Below are 19,840 nucleotides of genomic sequence, written 5' to 3'. Positions count from 1 at the left end.
TTATTAATTATTAGGATATCACATTTTGTTTTATATTACTAACATTTCTGCATACTGTAAAACTCAGAAGAAGCAGAATGCAGCTCTATAGAGCTTTCTGCTCGAACATTTGTCTCTTATTTCTAAGAGGTGAAGCACCATTTCTATTGCTATGGTTTCTGGGGGATGGCTGGCTGTATATTCTCCAAGAAAAGCCCAAGAGAGACTTGTTGCTGTTTCCATGGAAATGATGGAAGGAAGCCTGCTATAGAAAAGGACAAAGCTCAAAGCGTGGGGATACTGCTCAGTAGTGTGCCAGCAATTTAGCCATCTGCTTAAATCTGAAAGACATGCATTTAATGGTATCACACTGTTAAATTTATGCTTCAAAGGTAAAGTCATTTTTAATATATATTCCTTTAATTTAAAATCATAGATTTGACAGACAAATAATTTACAAGAACCACAGCACAAAAATAAAATCTTAAGTAGGAGGACATCCATAAAACATGACTGACATTAGATTGCATTTATATTTTTCGTGGTGGTTATTAACTGATCTGTAAGCTTGCTTGCACAGTAAACAACCTGTCAACAGAGTCTGCAATTAGGAGAGATACATAAAATAAAGACTGATTAATTGTGTATGTCCTTGAATGTATAAACTGAGAGCCCATGTTCTTCATCTCTGGCAACTGTGCACATAATGTTCAATAGCAGGTAGTAGACAGAACTGTTCAGAGAAACACCAAAGTCAGATAAGCCCTTTCAAAGACAAGGAAATATGTAATTCCACAATGATGTTTGTGGAATAACACTAAACAACTGTATGCTTTGCTTCATTTACTATTAGTATACACTGTTTAACGATATATTAACCTTTGATAAATTATCCATCCATTCATCATTCTGTCATCTGTGCCTGGTTAATGCACAATGTAGTCACATGTGCATGAGTATCAAGGCTTTTTCAGGTAGCTAATAATTCACATCTTTGGAAAGTGGTGAAAAACATGGTAACAAGAGGAAAGCTCACACAATCTCCAAAAAGACATTGAATGGGCCTAAATTTTAATCCAGTCGTGTGGGCTGTGAGGCAATAGCACTACCAAAATGCATATCAAAATGCATTTGATAAATTAACCAGTTTAGGTTGTCCTTATTTAAATATTTTGTGTGGTACCAAAGGAAGAAATGATACTGGAATCATTTCTTTCAAAAAATAAAATGACACTGGAATTATTCTCTTTGTGCCTTTAAGAATTAAACCAGTCAAGTAACTGCAGTATTAGCAAGCCTGCCAAAACGTCCAGTTCAGTTCTCATCTGGGTGGCAGAAATACAGAAAAGGGCAACTGTCCAGTTGAGCTGAAAGGGGGGGGGCTGGGAAATGAAATGGTACTGCATAAGGTAAAAGAACAAATGAACCTATTATAGCGTGAGCCTCTTAGGAGTATTCAGTAGAGCAAAGGCACTGAGTTTCCACAATATCTTTGTGTACCCATTATTGTGTGATTGTCTCTCCTCCTCCATGTTAAAACTCTATTTATGTCTTCCAAAATACTACTTTAAGTGAGTGCCCCACACCTAAATTAAAACATTTTTGTCTCGACCTCCCGATTCACTCAGAATGTGCAGATAGCCAGTTTCACCTGCTCTCATTTCACTTTTGCTATAACACTGTTCACTCTGTTTTGTTGCTCTGTTATGGCCTTGCACTGGTTTCACAGTTTTTCCCATTGTTCTTGTAATGTCTTCAACATTTGTAATTTCAAGAAAAAAATGCGAGTTCAAATAGTTGTGCTGAATGCTGCTGTGTCACTGTGTCTTCTGTATTATTTAGAAGCTACAATGAGGTTTATAGCAAAAAATTCAAACGAATGTTGAACTATAATTTACAACATTACTACTTGAATACTGACACAAACACTGCAAAAAAGTCTGAATTGCCAATAAATTCAGACACAATATAAGCTTCTCATATGTTTTTTTAATGTTGTAAAAAAAATGATTTGAACTATTTTGGGGATAATAAAGTCTCTAACATTCCAAATTGAGCCAGAATAAGGTTATAGGCTATAGGTGTAGTATAAATGAGTGTGCCTTTCAGTGGACTGGGGTGCTAGCTGAAGTAATCTAAACGTTGCCAGGTTAAGTCTGACTCCTCATAATGGTGGGTTCAGAAAATGTCGGAATGGATGTATGAGTTACTCATATACACTACTAGGTGTATCCCTTTGATTATGTGATACCACAAATATGCCTGTGGAATAACAGTAAACTATACTTTTCATTTCCTAGTAGCATACATTGTGTTTTTGGTACCATCATATTACAGCACCAATTCATAAGCTGCTTATGTAGAAATCTCATTTTCAGAAGTCTTCTTGTTCCCCTCATCACTGCAACAAGGCTTAAAAAGTATTTAAATATGCTGACCTACATTTCAGATATACAATATATTTTGCCCAATTTTGATATACTAAATACTGCATATGCAATACAATTGTTATGTAGATTTCATTTTATTAAAGTGAGTATAAATAGTACATCTGTTTAATCACATTTATGACCTAACTGTAGAAATGGAAAACATTTATTTACAAATAGGACGATTGGAGGCTGCCCAGTCACTGTAAGTGAAGCAGGCTGCTTTTTGATAATTAAAGTTTGGAGTAATTGGTTTAAATAGGATGTTCTATAGTTAATAACATAAAAAGAGGAAATGAATAATTTAAACATGTTTATACATTTTAATATGTTTTTAAAAACTAGAACATGAAGTTCATAAACACAGTTATTTGAAAACTTTTCCATTAAATATGGAAGATTCTTAATGCGTATATAGATAAATATAGTAACTGTTACTTCAACTGTGTTTTGATAAAGCATCACACTATGTTTAGCACTGTAGCACCAGATGGGCTGAGTCAGGGGTCTAGAAAAGCACATTTACAAATTTACATGAATGTAATTTTCACACTGCCATTTAGCGCTATATGCAGGAGCTGCATTTGTAGACAACAGCCTTCATTTCAAAAAGCACTTACTGTATATGCTGAAATATGATCAGTCACAAATGCTCATTAACACCCATGATAGCTCCAGACCTGGAATAATTTATTTTCTCAAGGTGGAAAAGCGATATTTCCTCTAAAAATGTGTCTATTGGCACATTAACAGTTGGTGCCTTAAAATAGAGCTATCTTTAATAAAACCTTCCTCAAAATCTTTTTCAATGTACAAAAATAGTTAATAATCTAAATCTACAACTTAATGATGTAAACATTTGGTCAGTGAGAGGCATAATGATACTGTGGTTAGCTGCATTGCCTCACCAATCAAACATTCCAAGTTTGAATTCTATGCATGGTCAATGTCTTTGTGGAGTCTGCATGATATCCTCATTGTATGCCTGGATTTTTCTTTAGGGTACTGTAGTTTTCTTTCCACATTCCAACAACTGCATGTTAGTTTATTTGACTATTCTAATTTGTGTCAGTGTGTGAATGAGTGGACTATTTAATGAAATGGTATCCCATTTATTCTTGCCTTGTGTCCGGTGCTGCTAGGATAGGCTCTGGACTTCTGTGACCTGGAAATGGTTTTAAAAAGTTTGAAAAAGCATGTGAAGGAATAATGACATAGTGGTGATGTTTGGAAAGAGGACTACATCAGTCTATTGTACATGCCATTTGTTTACAGGGTGCACAATCAAAATGGATAATGTATGGGACTATGCTGTCTGTCTGATACGACAGGTGCTTGGAGAGCTCATTTCTACACCTGGCCCTTTAACGGCAACTAGAGGGTTAGGAGTGCAGAGACAGCAGTAGCTGCTAGACTGAGGTCTGGTTAAGCACTCCTGAAGAAAATTAGGGCTGTACATGGTTGTATGTGAAACCAGGACTGAGTTTGGTTTAGAAGAGATTTTGTCCATAAAGGCTTCCATTGATGAGAGAATGACATTTCAGGGTCCAAAGAGTAAAAAAGAGGTGGGCGAAGAATAGCAGAATGCTTTTATGTGGTATTGTGGTTGTATAAGTGAGTAAGTCACCCCAATAGATAGACTGTGGTAAAGTAGTGTATTCAGCAGGCCAGAGAGGCTGTAAAGGTGTTTTTCTATGTATCTGTACTCAGTGCTCTCCTTTTCATTTACACTTTTTTTGATTGTTTTCTTTAAAAAATATGCCAGCTTTGCCTTGGTGTTTTTCTGGGTAGGTTAACTTGCTACAAGAGTTGTCTCCTATTGTTAGTAAGTAATACATTAATAGATAGCTTGCCTGAATGCTATTAAGAACAAAATAAATTAGTTGAGGCTTTGAAATAATAACAGTAGCAGAAACCTGTGTTGGGCAGGAGTATGACATAGAGGAGTACACACTATTTAGAAAAGACAGATAAAATCAAAAAAGTGAGGGAGCTGCCATTTATGTAAAACAAAAATTAAGTTTTATTCAATTAGATGGTGAACCACAGCTTAATGAGATGTTTGGATTCATCTAGACAGCACTGGGAATCAAGGCCTCATGTTAGGAGTTTGTTGCAGACCTCCTAATTCTAAAAGCATTGTTTCGATTTACATCTTTTTAATAATATTAAATTAATATTAATAATAATATAAATTTAATTAGTATTAAATTTAAATTAGTGTAAGCTGCTCTATTTTGGGATGTTCATAATTAACACAATAAACAAGAATAGTTGTTTAGTAGGATTTGAAATGTTAAAATGTGGAATTCAATTTAAATCTTTGAAGTCTAAATATTTTCAATTGTAATAGACATTTGTCTTTTTTAACCTCCTGGAAGTGGCTCTTAGAGGGCTACGACCAACAGTAAAAATCAAATATCAAAAATATAATTTTCATGATCAGCAACCTTAAAATACATTAAAAGACATTCCGTGTGCCTCTATTACTGATCCACATTTTTTCAAAGTTTTGTAAAAATTAGTATCTTTGACCCATCAAATCCCATTAAGGGGTGAACTCCTGGGGTCTGTAAATGTGGCATGCAAAACTTCAAGTCCTTCTGATCATTTTTGCTGAAGGCGCTTATTTATTTACTCTTTATCATAAGGGTGTAATTTCTTGCACAAAATTCGGTCCAAAGATGGCCTAAAAATATGTTTTTGTTGGGTCTAGCTGTCCAAATATAGGAGGGGACCCTAAACATCTAACATTTTGCATACCTGGACATCAAGACAAGTCAAATGGTATATATGTGTGTGTTTTCTTATACATGTGAGTCAGGAGGTGCCAAACAAAAAAGTGAAGTGAGCAATTCTTATGAACATAAAGATGCCACTTTAAAGGGGGATATTGTAGTCATGGGGGGCTTCAATTACTAAAGCATTAACTGGTATAGTCAAGAACAGCAATTTTTGCAGGTGGCCACTGGTTGTTTTTCAACACAGAAAGCTTTTCTAGATTTAGCATTCTGTATTATTTTGAATAGAATGGAAGGGGTAAAGGTGATAGAACCATTAGGATCTAGTGTCCATAGTACATTTCACAGTGTTATGACAGAGCATGTTTTCAAAAACTAAAACAGTTAAATTGAATTTTACTTTGGCTAAATATTAGCAGATGTAGCAAAGTCTAAGTAAGTTAAATTGGGATAAGGTTTTAAGTGTGGAGACATTTGAGGAAATGTGGGTCAGACTTAAGAATGTTTTTGACAATTGAATCCAAAAGTTTAGAGCCAGAAAGAAATTAAATAGAACTCCATGGTGGACAAGAAGGAGACAAAAAAGAAGCAACAGAGGAAAAAAACAGCTATATAAGGCATACAAGACTAATAACGCAATTGCAATTATAGGGCATATGAGAGCATTAGAGCAACAGTTAAAACAAATGTTAGGAAGGATAAACTATAGTTGGAGAGGCATAGAGTGTTACAGCATTTGAACTTGCATTTTATTTAAATTTATATGTGTGAAGAAGTCAATAACTTCTTAAATGTAATAGGGACCACTAAGGGGGTACTTGCTGATTTGTAAATTGTAAAGTGAGATGTACAAAATAAATAATGTACTGAATAAATAAGCTAAAATCTAACAAATCACCAAGACCACATAACATCTATTCTCAACTGCTTAAGGAAGTTAATGAGAGCATATATATAACCTGGGCACATATTTTTTCACAGACTAGAGACTTGGAAATATATTGATGTATAAAAGCGGTGAATGGTCGTGTTAATATACTCCAGTAAGCTTAACATGCATCACAGGTAAATAATAAAAGAAATTATTAAGGAAATGGTCCAGCAGCACAGGTTTTGGTGGACAGCCAGGGCCCTTACCCAGCCGGGACGCATCTATACTTGATGGACCTGGGGAGAGCACATATCAAGAGCCGTACCTCCTCCGGAGCAATAGATGACGGCCCCGCTGGGTTGCAGCGGTGCCTTGAACTCCCACAGGACTCCATGGGAGTTGGAGTTTGGTGCAGACCTGTTGGGTTCTGTGGGTGCTGTCAGGGGGTGCTGCAGGTACTGTTGAGCCCTGTGTGGCAGCAATTCCACCACACTTAGAAGTGCTGCCAGAAGAAGGTCATCAGGCACCTGTACGATGACATTGGATATCAAGAAGAGGTGGAGAGTGAGAGCAGAGCCAAGGATCAAATGGTGGAAGCTGAAAAAGGAAGACTGCAAAGCTGAGTTTAGGGGGAGTTTAGACAGACACTGGATGGCAATGAAGAGATCCAGACAGCTGGGCAACTACAGCAGAAATAGTAAGGGTGACACCAAGAAGGGTGCTTGGCGTGACATCTGGACAGAGGAAGGATTCAATGTGCATTCAATGTGGAGGTGGGATTACACCAGGAATCAGCTCTGAGCCCTTTCTTATTTGCAATGGTGATGGATAGGTTGACAGATGAGATTAGACAGGAGTCCCCATGGACTATTATGTTTGCTGATGACATTGTGATCTGTAACGAGAGTAGGGAGTAGGTTGAGGAGACCCTGGAGAGGTAGACTTATGCTCTAGAGAGGAGAGGAATGAAGGTCAGTAGGAACAAGACAGAATATATGTGTGTGAATGAGAGGAAGGTCAGTGGAATGGTGAGGATGCAGGAATTAGAGTGGGCGAAGGTGGATGAGTTTAAATACTTGGGATCAACAGTACAGAGTAATGGGGATTGTGGAAGAGAGGTGAAAAGGGAGTGCAAACAGAGTGGAATGGGTGGAGAAGAGTGTCAGGAGTAATTTGTGACAGATGGTTATCAGCAAGAGTGAAAGGGAAGGTCTACAGGACGGTAGTGAGACCAGCTTTGTTATATGGGTTGGAGACAGTGACACTGACCAGAAAGCAGGAGACAGAGCTGAAGGTGGCAGTGTTAAAGATGCTAAGATTTGCATTGGGTGTGATGAGGATGGACAGGATTAGAAATGAATACATTAGAGGGTCAGCTCAGGTTGGACAATTGGGAGAAAAAGTCAGAGAGGCGAGATTGCGTTGGTTTGGACATGTGCAGAGGAGAGATGCTGGGTATATTGGGAAAAGGATGTTAAAGATAGAGCTGTCAGGCATGAGGAAAAGAGGAAGGCCTAAGAGAAGGTTTATGGATGTGGTGAGAAAGGACATGCAGGTGATGGGTGTGACAGAGCAAGATGCAGAGGACAGGAAGATATGGAACAAAATGATCTGCTGTGGCAACCCCTAACGGGAGCAGCCAGAAGAAGAAGAAGAAAAGTGGTTACCTTCAAGGTTCAGTGCTTTTTTTAATATACATTGTCATGCATGTGCGAGTAGGAGGTCGTTGGATAGACCAAACAAAGGTAATTCCATGCAAGGTCAGGGGGTGTCAGGGTGCACTAAACATTCTCCTGTTGTCTCTACAGACCAGCCACGGGAAAACCTATCTGACTCAATTTTGAAGATGTCACTTTCTGGTTCCGGCACCCAGAAAGGCATCACTTCCGGTCCTGGCACCTACAAAGACGTCACTTACGGTTCCAGCACCCAAAAAGATTCACTTTCAGTTCCAGCACCCAGAAATACATCATTTCCAGTTCCAGCACCTAAGATGATGTCAGAAGAAGGTCACTTCTGGTTCCCCAATGTCACTTCCGGGTTAATCACTTAAAACCGCCATCTTTCCAAACCTTCAGCAGTTCAAGTCTGGACTCCAAACCAGTCACTTCTCTGACAAACCAAACCCATTGCAGCCAGGGATAGTATATGGGTGGCTGCCCCAAACCTATCGGGTCTGATCTTTTACAAAATAAACAATCTGAACAAGAATATATAATCAATAAGCTGTGTAAGTTTGCTGATGACACCAAAATAGGTGGGATGGCAATTAATGTAGAATCAGCTAAATTGTTACAGAGGGACTTTGACAGCATACAAGATTGAGCAGATTTGTGGCTGAGAAATGTAAGTAAATGTAAGGTATTTTGCATAGGAAGTAGAAATGTTAGATTTAAATACATAATATGAACTCAGAATTTTGAAACAACACTTTATGAGAGGACCTAGAAGTCACAGTGGACTTGACACTGTCTACATCCAGACAATGTACAAAACTGATCAAAAAGACTAAAAGGATGTTAGGTTATATATCACAATGTGTGGAATACAAGTCAAGGGAGGTTATGCTTAAGTAATACAATGAACTAGTGAGGGTTCACCTGGAGTACCGTATACAGTTTTAGTCTCCATAATATTAAAATACATTACAGTGCTAGAAAAAGCTCAGAGATGAGCAGCTAGGCTGATTCCAGGACTAAGAGATATGAGCTATGAGAGAAAGATTAAAAAAGTTGAACCTTTTCAATTTTCACATACAGAGATTAAGAAGTGATAACATAAGGAGTGTTTAAAATTATGAAATGAGCTAGTACAGTGGATCACAAGTGTTACATTAAAATATGTTCTCCAATAAGAACACAGGGGCATATTTAGAAAATTGTTTAATGGCAGATTTTGCACGGATGTTAGAAATTTTTTCTTCATGCAAAGAACCATAGACACATGGAATAAATTACGAAGTATTGTAGTGGAGAGTAGGTCTTTAGGGACCTTCAAATCTCAACCTGATATTATTTTGGACAATCTACATGAATAGGAAGGGCAGGTTTGTTTGGCTAAATGGACAGTTCTCATCACAATATTTCTAATGATATAATATTTTATTGTAACAGATTTATACATTTAGAGCTTGCCTAAGTATGTTACAATAAAACACATCAACATTTTTATGCATTTTATTTTAAATTGAAATTAATGATGAAATCCACAGAAAACAATAAACTATTCTGGTACATTGAATTTAATTTGTGCAGTAATACATAAAAAACGATTGCAGTAAAAATTTCAAAAGGAAATACTTTTCCTAAATTCAATCCACACTTTTCCAGCTTGATTTTTCACCTCCCACTCAGTTTCCATGTACTTGTAGCATTACAGTGACTTTAATATGAGCAAATGAATTGCAAATGTGATGAAATGATGGTGAATTTATTGGAAAATAGCAATAATGAACAAAGTAAGATACTGCAATTCATTTCCCAATCACTCACAGATTACATTTGACACACCCATCAGTCTGAAAAGGTGACAGGGATATCCGCCTACCTCTGTACATTCCGAAATATCCATCTGATCGAATGGTCTTGATAAGGCAATCAGACCTGAAACCAGACAGATATACTCAGTGAGTCTTATTCATCTGCATTTTACTCAATACCCTGTTTCTTTTTATTAATTATAAAAATGAATGATATCACTGTTTTAGTTTTATCTCAAAAAGCACTGGCTGAATAATACAGACAGGAATGTCCATTTCCACATTCATTGTTTACCCAATTTATTCTTTACATTGTTACACAAAACTGACGCTTCTACAGCAACAAATACAAACTAGACAACAGCCTTGAATAATCTGCCAATACATCACAGGCTGAACATAAATACAAGTCACACACACAACCAGGTCAGGTTAGGTCAGGTTGGGGACCATGAACAACAAAACGGCTTGGGATCCTGGTTGGCAACACCCCAGTCAGATACGCATCCCAGTCCCCCCGAAATGTTCATCTACCTGCAGCTGCCAGTTGTTATGTGGGCATCTACTTGGCCTGGTCCAGTCGCTCGGATCCTCGGGTCAATGAGAACCCTGTGATCTGGATCACCCTCAGGGAATCAGGTCACATCTCCACAGTGCCTTAACTAACAATTCCTCACAATGCAGGTAATGTGCATCATTCGGGATTCTGTAAGCAACCACTCATTCAAGATAAAGTCAAACCAGCTGTACCCAAGGATTCTCCGAAGAGACACAGTACCAAAGAAGTCCAGTCTTCATCTCAGGCCACAGGATAGCGTCCATGTCTTGCAACCATACAACAAAATAGGAAGCACCAGGATTCCAAAGACTTGGACCTTCATCCTTTTGCAAAGATATTGGGATAGTCACACACCCCTTTCCAGCAACCTCATGACACCTCATGCTCTCCCAAACCGTCTATTGACTTCATAGGAAAAGTCACCAGAGACATAAATGTCGCTGTTGAGGTAAGTAAATCTTGACAAAGTCGACACTCTATGTAGATAGACACACTGCTTATAGCTGTGCCCAAGAAGTCATTAAAGGCTTGGATCTATGTTTTTACCCAGGACACTTGCAAGCCCAGATACTCAGACTCCTCACTCAGGCTATCGAGAGCCCCGATCAGAACCTTCATTCACTCTGTGAAGATCACAGCATAGTTGCCAAAGCCAAGATCATTGCATCTTTCTTTACCAACCGATGCCCCACGGCCACTGGACCCTACGACCCTGCCCAACACACAGTCCATGCAAGCATTGAACAAAGTAGGAGCAAGAACACACCTTTGACAAACTGGGAAATCAACGGGGAAAAACACACACAATACAATCTAATAAGATGAAAATCTAAAGACAGGGTGTATGTTAACAGCTGGCAAACACTCACATGCTAGAGTAAAGACGGGATCCATTCTGCTGGTTCTGCAGGCGTGTTTTGGCCAGGTCAATTGGGAAAACACATGTGACCCCTATAAGCCCAGCAATGCCTCCATTGATCAGTTTTGCAGGCAAACTAGATAAGAAAAAACAAAAAAACAGTACCACCCAGTCACAAACTGAACAGCACAGTTTGTTTAATTTTACAGTGTACATCAAACAGACACACAATTCATATTGTACTTTTCAACAGTGCAAAAATAAGACATGGTTCATACTGCCCTATAATTTCTGGGTAAGTGTACTGTATAATATTGTCTGGAACTACCAAATATGTATATGCTATTTCATTAGATTTTTATAAATAATTTTCCCTCTTAACATGGCAATACACCTATTCTGTTGTACTTTTAGTGGGTCAGTTTTGAAAAATCTCTCATTTAAACCACTAAATGAACTGGCCAAAGCCAAAGAATTTTTTTTAACAGCATAGGTAGGCATGGTGTTAAATTAATATGTAATGTATCTTCAGCAAGTTTTGTGCTTGTATAACATGCTAATGAGATATTATTCTTTCAAGTACTATTTATTATCATTCTGACTTTCTTTCTTTTTATTATACAATTTTGCTTTTGTTTTCATTATTGTGCTGTGAGAAAAAAATTCTTATGGCTCTGCTAGGAGAAATGTTCATAATGTACTTTGTTCCCAGAGATTTTCTAGCATTACTGGGCAAATCTCCTAGTTAAATATTGATTGGTTTATTGTAAAAAAAACAGTATTATCTTAAACTTATGAAATGTGTTACCACATACTGGCCTTTGATACCTCAGAACTGCTGGACATGCACATGCTGGACTACCACAGCTGCTGAACTGTGTAACCCAGAAACTTTTAAATTGTACTCTCCTTAACCTTCCACCCAATAAACATCTGCATGCTCCAACTAAATCTGGTGAAGGCAACAGCCCGTGCACTGGGAGCACCTCAGCTAATTGCTATGTTCATCTCTGTCAACTTTTACCCTGGGTTTACTGAAAGAGACTGACATGGACTGTATACTGAAAGATTATTTAATACAAGCTATGTAAAAATTATGATTTGTGTCATGATTGCTTTACTGCGGTGGGTTGGCACCCTGCCCGGGATTGGTTCCTGCCTTGTGCCCTGTGTTGGCTGGGATTGGCTCCAGCAGACCCCCGTGACCCTGTGTTCGGATTCAGCAGGTTGGAAAATAGATGGATGGATGATTGCTTTATTATTTTTGTCATTGTAGTTATTTGTCACTGTAGTGGCTTTAAGCAGAACTACTTTCCCACACTGTAGAAACCTGTTTTTTTCAACCTATTGAACCAGGTCAGTTCATGGAGCCAATGTTCTCTTCTTGACACAGAGAGAAATTGTTCACCATGCCTTCCTATTTCTTTGGTACTGAACAGACACCCTAGTTGCTCTTGCTTGTTTATGGAGATTTATATAAAATAAATTAGGTATACAGTTAAGCCTTCTTCTGCATATCACACAGAATGCAGTGGTCAAACTAAATGAGTAAATCAGGACCCAGAAAGATGTTTACATTGTACCATCAATTTATCACAGTCTGACTGGACAGATTTTTTGCCTTTTGCAAATTTCTCCAGAATCACTCAAGCCACTAATGCCACTGGATTGTTGGAATACCTTCATGGTTTTAAAAGTTTGAGTATTGTCACTGTCATAATTCTTCTGTGTCTAGTATTTCAAACATTTTGAGGGACCTTAAAGGAAAATGGATCAGTGTGTAGGAGATGTTGTTGAAGGTTGGGGCCTCTGGTAAAAAGTTGCTGATCAGAAACATAGAAATATCCCTGCATAAACTGTTGTGCAAAAGATGTGGCTCAGTAAGAAGGACATCCTCTTGAAGGTACTATCTTCAAAAGTACTTCCTAATTTATTTGTCTGTACAGAAGTACCAGGAAAATGGTCCAGTTTCTTACAAATTGGCATTCCTAAACCACTACAGAAGTCATCTCATCATCCATTTATCACATTTGAAGCCAGTTCGAAAATGTATTTTGTCTAAATGATAAACTCTACCTCTGCCCAGTAAAATGGACAGAGTGAGAATATAAAGTGCAGTTAATTTTGTATTCAAAACAAAACGTGTTTTTATTTGTATTACTTAGTACACTAGTGCAATTATGTTCCAGAGGAGTGGCATTGAGTTTTGTCCTCTAAAATTTGTGCACCATGTTGCTTAAGGGATTTGCAAATCGTCAGTTTACTCAAAAGCCTGATGGTCATGATAATAGCCTGTGCCTCTGTCTTGAGGTCATAGTAGTTATTTTTGTGTTTAAATGAATTATTTACTTATTCAACCATTTTGTGTTGTTTTCACCAGCACAACCCTTTCATTTACGGTAGTAGTGTTAGTTGCCATCACGTGATTTGCAACGATACAATTGTCTACTAGAAGGCTACACATCAACAGATATGCAACCTTCTTCCAACTGATCTAGTCTGCTGTTTCTCATTTAATATATTCCATTTCTCACTTCACCCTCACCACTTTCTTGTTTTACTCCCTCTTCACTGGCTTCAGCTGTTACTAGGATGTGAGCTACGGGTTCCTGAATAGCTTTGCTTCACAAATCTCCCAGTGTCTGTTAACTGTGTTCCTCTGAGGAGTGTTTACTTAGGTGAAATCTACTAATCATTCCTCCATGTTAAAAAAAGTGATGATATTTCTTAGTTCTAACATCCAAACTGCATTCACTCTACCACATTGAGGATGTTCTTGAAGTCAAACCTCTTTAACAAACATCATCTGCCAAATTATGTATAATAATAACAATAATAATTTAGTAATCTTCCAATTCAGTGATGTTATCAATATATAATCCAATAAATACCAAAACATGCATAAAAAAATATGCATGAAAAATAATTATATAAAATGACCAAAAAAACTAGCTTTAAAAACTGCAAAAAGATGCACTGTTATCCACAGGTCCTAACAGAAAATAACATAGGAAAAGAACACTATGACTATAGTCAAAATGCTTTTATCCTACCTGATTTGTTTATCAGCCATTTAATACACCTGAGCAGTGTGCTGGTGGAAGGCAAAGGCCACACAGAAAAGACAGACAGCAGCTCTTTGATTTCTCTCAGTGTCCTGGAAGAAAAAATGCAAATGCACATTTGTTCCCAGCACTAATTAGTGGACTTTGTTTCTAGGAGAAATAATGAGGAAAAATTCATTCTTCATTGTATGTGTAGTTCAAGCAGTAGAACTCCTACTAAAACTAATGAGCAAAAGCAAGGAACACCTGTCACATGTCAATTGTTCTCTTAAATGTAGGCTTAATAAAACAGTATACCCTGTATACATTTTGAAATTTTGTAAAAAAAAAAAACAATAAATAACACTATCAGAATATACTTTACAAAACGAGGACCTTAAATATTATGTATGTGATAAACCATATCTATAAAGCTACAACATTTAATAATGCTCTTGTGTGGCTCTCTAATGACAGTAATTGTAAATGGAATTGTCTTCTAAAGAAATTGTTTTCCACAATTATCTTCAGAGCTGACTCACTGATGGTAGGCTTCTATGATAGTTCTCTGCCTGCCTTCTACATATTCCTTCAGCACATTCAAGCCACCTTTATAATGATGTTTATCACAAATATAATGGCTAATTATTATTAATGCAGACTGTATTCATAAGAATTACACAGAAAGGAATTTAGTTTTCAGTCAAAAGTCTAAACCGCAAGCCCATTGACTTCCCAGGGGAAAGTGCAATACATTATAACTTAGCTTTGTGCTTTTGTTTATGCATCAAATGAATCTAGCTGACCAATAATGAAAACTGTCACCCACCTTTTTCTGTCAGTCTGAGGACCTGGGAAAATAAATTTCCTAAAAAACGTTGAGTTAAAAGAGAGCTGTGAGGTAAAAGGACCACAGCATTTTCAGCTTTTGGAATTTAATGAAACATCAACATCTACAATATCTATATACTAGTCTGTATATCTCAGAGAACACATTCCTTCAAAATTCTGCTCCACTGCAGCAACATTTCTATCATTGTTGCTGCATGGCCATTCAAATAATGACAGATCCAATTGTGCTTAAACCATAAAATCACTTGAGTTCATGATCTCTGTCTGATTCTTACCTGGATTCTGCAAGACAGAAAAAGGGTTTTTTTGCCTGGTTTTGTCATTGTTTTTACTCACAAGTCTTCTTGTCATGATCAGAGTTTAGAATTTGGCACACAATGCTTTCAGTGGAAAACAGGGCATTGTTTAATTCAAAACAAATTATTTTTGCTTAACACTCGTCACTGAGTACAGGCTCAGACTTGTGACACATAATAACAACTATAAAGGCTAATAGAGAATTACTCAAACTATATTTATTGCATAAAATTACAAATTAAGGTAAATACACAAAATGTAAAACAGAAATGAATACCAATGATTAAGATAAAGAAACCACAGCAACATAAAGTCCATTTCGAATCGTAACTAAGATATGGCGAGATGACAACAGAGGAAAGTAACACAAAAACTGTTTTGAGGGGTGGGAGAAGCACTGCGTCCTAGTTACTATTAGTTAAACACATGGATAGAACAAAAAAATATTCAAATGTTTCTAAATTCTTATTTTAGTGAATATGGTGTGATTATGATCCCTGTGAATTGGGATTAGAATATGGTTATTGTCCCTATTGAGTGTTGTAAAAGGCAGCTAAAAGAAACTGGCATCAGGAAGGGCAACTGGCTGTAAAATCTTCTGTTCCAATATCCCTATATCTAGGGAGCAACCAGCCAACCTGGGTTAATACAGAAAATGGCTTTTAAACTAACTGGGAGAAGGAATGGTGTGATTGCTGACAAGCTAATATTTGATTATTTTTTTGAAACACTGCCTGCCTGGGTTATATTTTAGGTTTTGCACAGGCACCACTTCATTCTAGAGGCTCATGCTGCCACAATATTACTTTCATCTAACTCTATGCTCACTAAACAAGAAGGCACATTATGTCTTAGTAACATATATGTTCATCAGGTTTTTTAATAAGTGCAAAATTAACTGTAGAAGATACCACCACTGAAACAAACACATAAGAAATTAAGAATATTGTCAAATTCTCCATGGAGTAATATGAATGTGATTGTACAGTATAATAAAATCATATAGTAAGACAGGGTCAATCCATACCAATGTCTTTACTCCCCTTTCATTTCTCCATTCTAAATTCCAGAGTAGAGACTCTCAGGAAAGATAATATACAGGATTAAGATGACCAGCATCTTGTTACCAATGATAGACACCCTGAGGTAACTATGAGCTTCTAAGAGATTGGCTTTGACCACTCCTCTAGAAATGGCCTGTGGTCCAATCAGCAAATGAAAGCACCTCCTTTTAAAAACTAGCACACAGCTTAGTAAGACAGTGTTGAACTCTGCATTAATCACCTACCATCACACTCTGGCTTAGCACCCAGAATACAACGCAAAACTACAGTTAAGTCTTACTTCAGGAAACGAATCTTATCTATGGAGTGATAAAGACAGCTTCATCACAAACTGTCCCATCCATTTTAATTCTTCCATAAAAGAAGGATGAAATTGGTTGTGAATTTAGAATAAGTGAGACAGAATATACTTTTAATCAGAAATAACAGAAAATAATCACAAGAAGGGGTTGTTATCCAGATAACTGAACTTTATTACCAAATCAAAATGGTTAGATGATGCTTAGAGCCAGGAAGAAGTAAAAGCCCAAAGAAAAATACCTCAAAAAATCACACAAAAAATGACTTCCTATCATTGGAATCTTCCCTTTACTTGAAAACTGCACACACTTTCTGAGTACCCAATTCATTCTTATAAAGATGACATATTACCTAAACACAAGTGGTGTACACATCTCCCAGGTACATGAGCCAACATAGTAACCTGTCCCAAAATGTTGGCATGTGATGATAACACCAAGTAGCAGCAAAATATTGGTGAGAAAAAAATGACCACAAAAAATAACTAAAGAACTGAACTGTGGCACACTTTAGCTGATTGTCATATCACAAGTCCTGCTTAGCCTAAAATGCAAAAGTGCATAAGGCAAAATACCCAAAATGCTTGTAAAAACAACTACAAAGTAAAACTTCCTGTTTATCTGGAAAAAACAGAAAAGTAGTCAAACTCTGAACAACTGATTTGGTGGTATATGTTTTTATTTTGTCTTGTCAGCATTTTGTGATGTCTTTTGTGTTTAGATATTAGTACTTATTCTGTTTCTGTAGACTTTGATGTATTTTGTTTCTTGGTTGAGTTACTTAGCTTGATTTAGGTCAAATGGATAGAATCACAATATAATGAGAAACTTAAACAAATGTTTTGTAGGAAGTTTACCAAAAGTCTCATTAATCTTTGGCTTTGCCTAAAATGAAGTACCAATAGTTCACTTTAATTATAAAACTTCCTTGAGACTCTCACAATCCTTCTTACATAAAATAAATATCCAGCAGTCTGAAAGCAGGGCAGCTACCCTCCCAGCCCATCACTTTGTAACAGTACAAGTAAACAAACATGCCAATTCCCATGTCCCAAATTGCAGTTGAATATCTGAAATTATGGCCTGTGATCATCCACCAGAAAATGAGTACAGTGATTCTCTTTTAGTTACAGGCATTTGTGTTTGTCTAAATACAAAAAAGTTCTCATTATTCTTTAGAGCTGATCTCTTAATAGAGTAATGACTTCCCTCTGCTTATATTTAATTCAATTATGTCATCACATAGTTCATGCTTTATAGATATTGTCACCATGCTAAGGGGTATTGCCAATGCAAGAGGAACATAATTTCCTAAGCTTCTCTCCCCTTCTCCAACCTCTTATTCATTTTTCAGGCCACTGGGTACTGCAATATACCTTGGCAATCAATCAAAATAGTGATTCAAGTGGAATGTTGAATAAAATGATGAAAGAAAGTAAATAATATTTTAGACATAATGTAATGCACATAATTATCTTTCTAAAGGTAAGTATTTTAAACATATATCTCTCAGTAGGGTAAATAAGGAGTACATTTCAACCAGAAATAAGTTCTTAATATATTTCTAGCAGTTCATTCATTCACCTATCTTCTCAGTATACTATACAGGGCACCAGGAGACAAGGAGCAAGTCCATTGCAGGGCACTCTCAGACCAACACCTAGACTTACTTTCACTCCACTGTTTAGATATCTAAAATATGTGGGACAAGCCAGATTTCACAAATAAAGACAAAGCTCACATAACATGGTGCAAGTACCATGTAGGTAATGATCAAAAATGGAGTCAAAAATAAGAAGCTGCTCCTGTGATGAAATTGCTCTTGTCACCCTTCTCACATTACAAGCATTCTGGAAATCTTTATCATAAATATTTAAGAACTGTACTACTGTAGGGTCAGTGTAGTGGTAAGTGCTGTGGCCTCATAGCTCTAGACATATTAGTTTGAATCTTGCCTCCAACACTTGTTCATGTGTTGTTTGTATGTTCTCCCTGTTGTTTTTTTCTACAGTTTTTCTCTCACATTCTGGATATACACTTATTATGCAATTATTAGAAACAATTGTAAACATGTTTATTCATGCAATTATCCAATCAGCCAATCATGTGGCAGCAGCGTAATGCATTACATCATACAGATACAGGTAATTCAGATAACCACTCTATACAACTGAGGTGAGCAGAAAAGTGTTTAAAATTGGACAACATGTCAAGCCTAGAGGTGGATGAGCAAAAATAGCAGAAAACCACACTGGGTTCCACTCCTGCCAGCCAAGAACAGAAAGCTGAGACTGAACAAAACTGAACAATTTAAGACTGAGAAAACATAGCCTGGTTTGAGGAATTCAGAATTTGGCACCAACAGCATTATTCCCTGCACCCAACATGTTGTGTGTCAAAAGTCCATGCATGGTGGTGCTAGTGTTATGATGTGGGGAATGCTTTCTTGGCATACATTGTGCCTATTAATACCAATCAATAATCTTTATTACCCCATCTTTTAATGTCTACTTCCAGCATGATGATGTACAATGTCAGAAAGCAAACGTTGTCTCAAACTGGTTTTATGAACATGGAAATGAGTTCAACAGGAGTGGTCTAAGGAGCAATAAGTTCTAAAAAGCAACAACTGCTGAGCTCTGCTAGCAATGCATTTCTATAAATAGCACAAAAATCGCACATGATTATTTACTTTATTACATATTTAACGTTAAATATCAAAAAAGGGGCGGCACAGTGGCGCAGTGGGTAGCGCTGCTGCCTCGCAGTTGGGAGACCTGGGGACCTGGGTTCGCTTCCCGGGTCCTCCCTGCGTGGAGTTTGCATGTTCTTCCCGTGTCTGCGTGGGTTTCCTCCGGGCGCTCCGGTTTCCTCCCACAGTCCAAAGACATGCTGGTTAGGTGGATTGGCGATTCTAAATTGGCCCTAGTGTGTGCTTGGTGTGTGGATGTGTTTGTGTGTGTCCTGCGGTGGGTTGGCACCCTGCCCGGGATTGGTTCCTGCCTTGTGCCCTCTGTTGGCTGGGATTGGCTCCAGCAGACCCCCGTGACCCTGTGTTCGGATTCAGCGGGTTGGCAAATGGATGGATGGATATCAAAAAAGTAATTGAACTGATATAACAGGTTTTTTTAATTAAAAGTTTATTTCTACTAAAATAAATCACTGAATATTCAAATTCCCTTCTGACCTGTTCTGTTTTCTGTAAGTTATAAACTCAACCAACATTAACAGTCTTTGCAGAATTTTAAAAAGTTTAAGTCTCATTAAGTTTTCCAAATGCCTGGCATCTAAACAATTTCTAGACTTTTATTTTTATATTATTCATTAGGGGCGGCACGGTGGCGCAGTGGGTAGCGCTGCTGCCTCGC

General features: G+C 37.3%; 1 protein-coding gene across 3 annotated transcripts in view; it reads right to left on the bottom strand.

Moving 5' to 3' along the window:
• Nucleotides 1-19,840, bottom strand: part of LOC114646628 (mitochondrial glutamate carrier 1-like) — a 108,428-nt gene that overhangs the window by 36,633 nt on the left and 51,955 nt on the right. For all 3 annotated transcript variants that reach the window (XM_051922059.1, XM_028794906.2, XM_028794908.2), the window contains 3 exons: nucleotides 13,970-14,073; nucleotides 10,927-11,052; nucleotides 9,567-9,622 (listed from right to left, as the gene is read on the bottom strand). In XM_051922059.1, the coding sequence (XP_051778019.1) occupies nucleotides 9,567-9,622; nucleotides 10,927-11,052; nucleotides 13,970-13,989 (202 nt within the window). In that variant the 5' untranslated portion in view covers nucleotides 13,990-14,073. The remainder of the gene's footprint in view (nucleotides 1-9,566; nucleotides 9,623-10,926; nucleotides 11,053-13,969; nucleotides 14,074-19,840) is intronic.

Source organism: Erpetoichthys calabaricus, chromosome 2 (assembly GCF_900747795.2).
Source record: "Erpetoichthys calabaricus chromosome 2, fErpCal1.3, whole genome shotgun sequence".
NCBI lineage: Eukaryota > Metazoa > Chordata > Cladistia > Polypteriformes > Polypteridae > Erpetoichthys > Erpetoichthys calabaricus.
The sequence above is the reverse complement of the archived record's forward strand: the minus strand, read 5'-3'. Positions and strand labels throughout refer to the sequence as shown.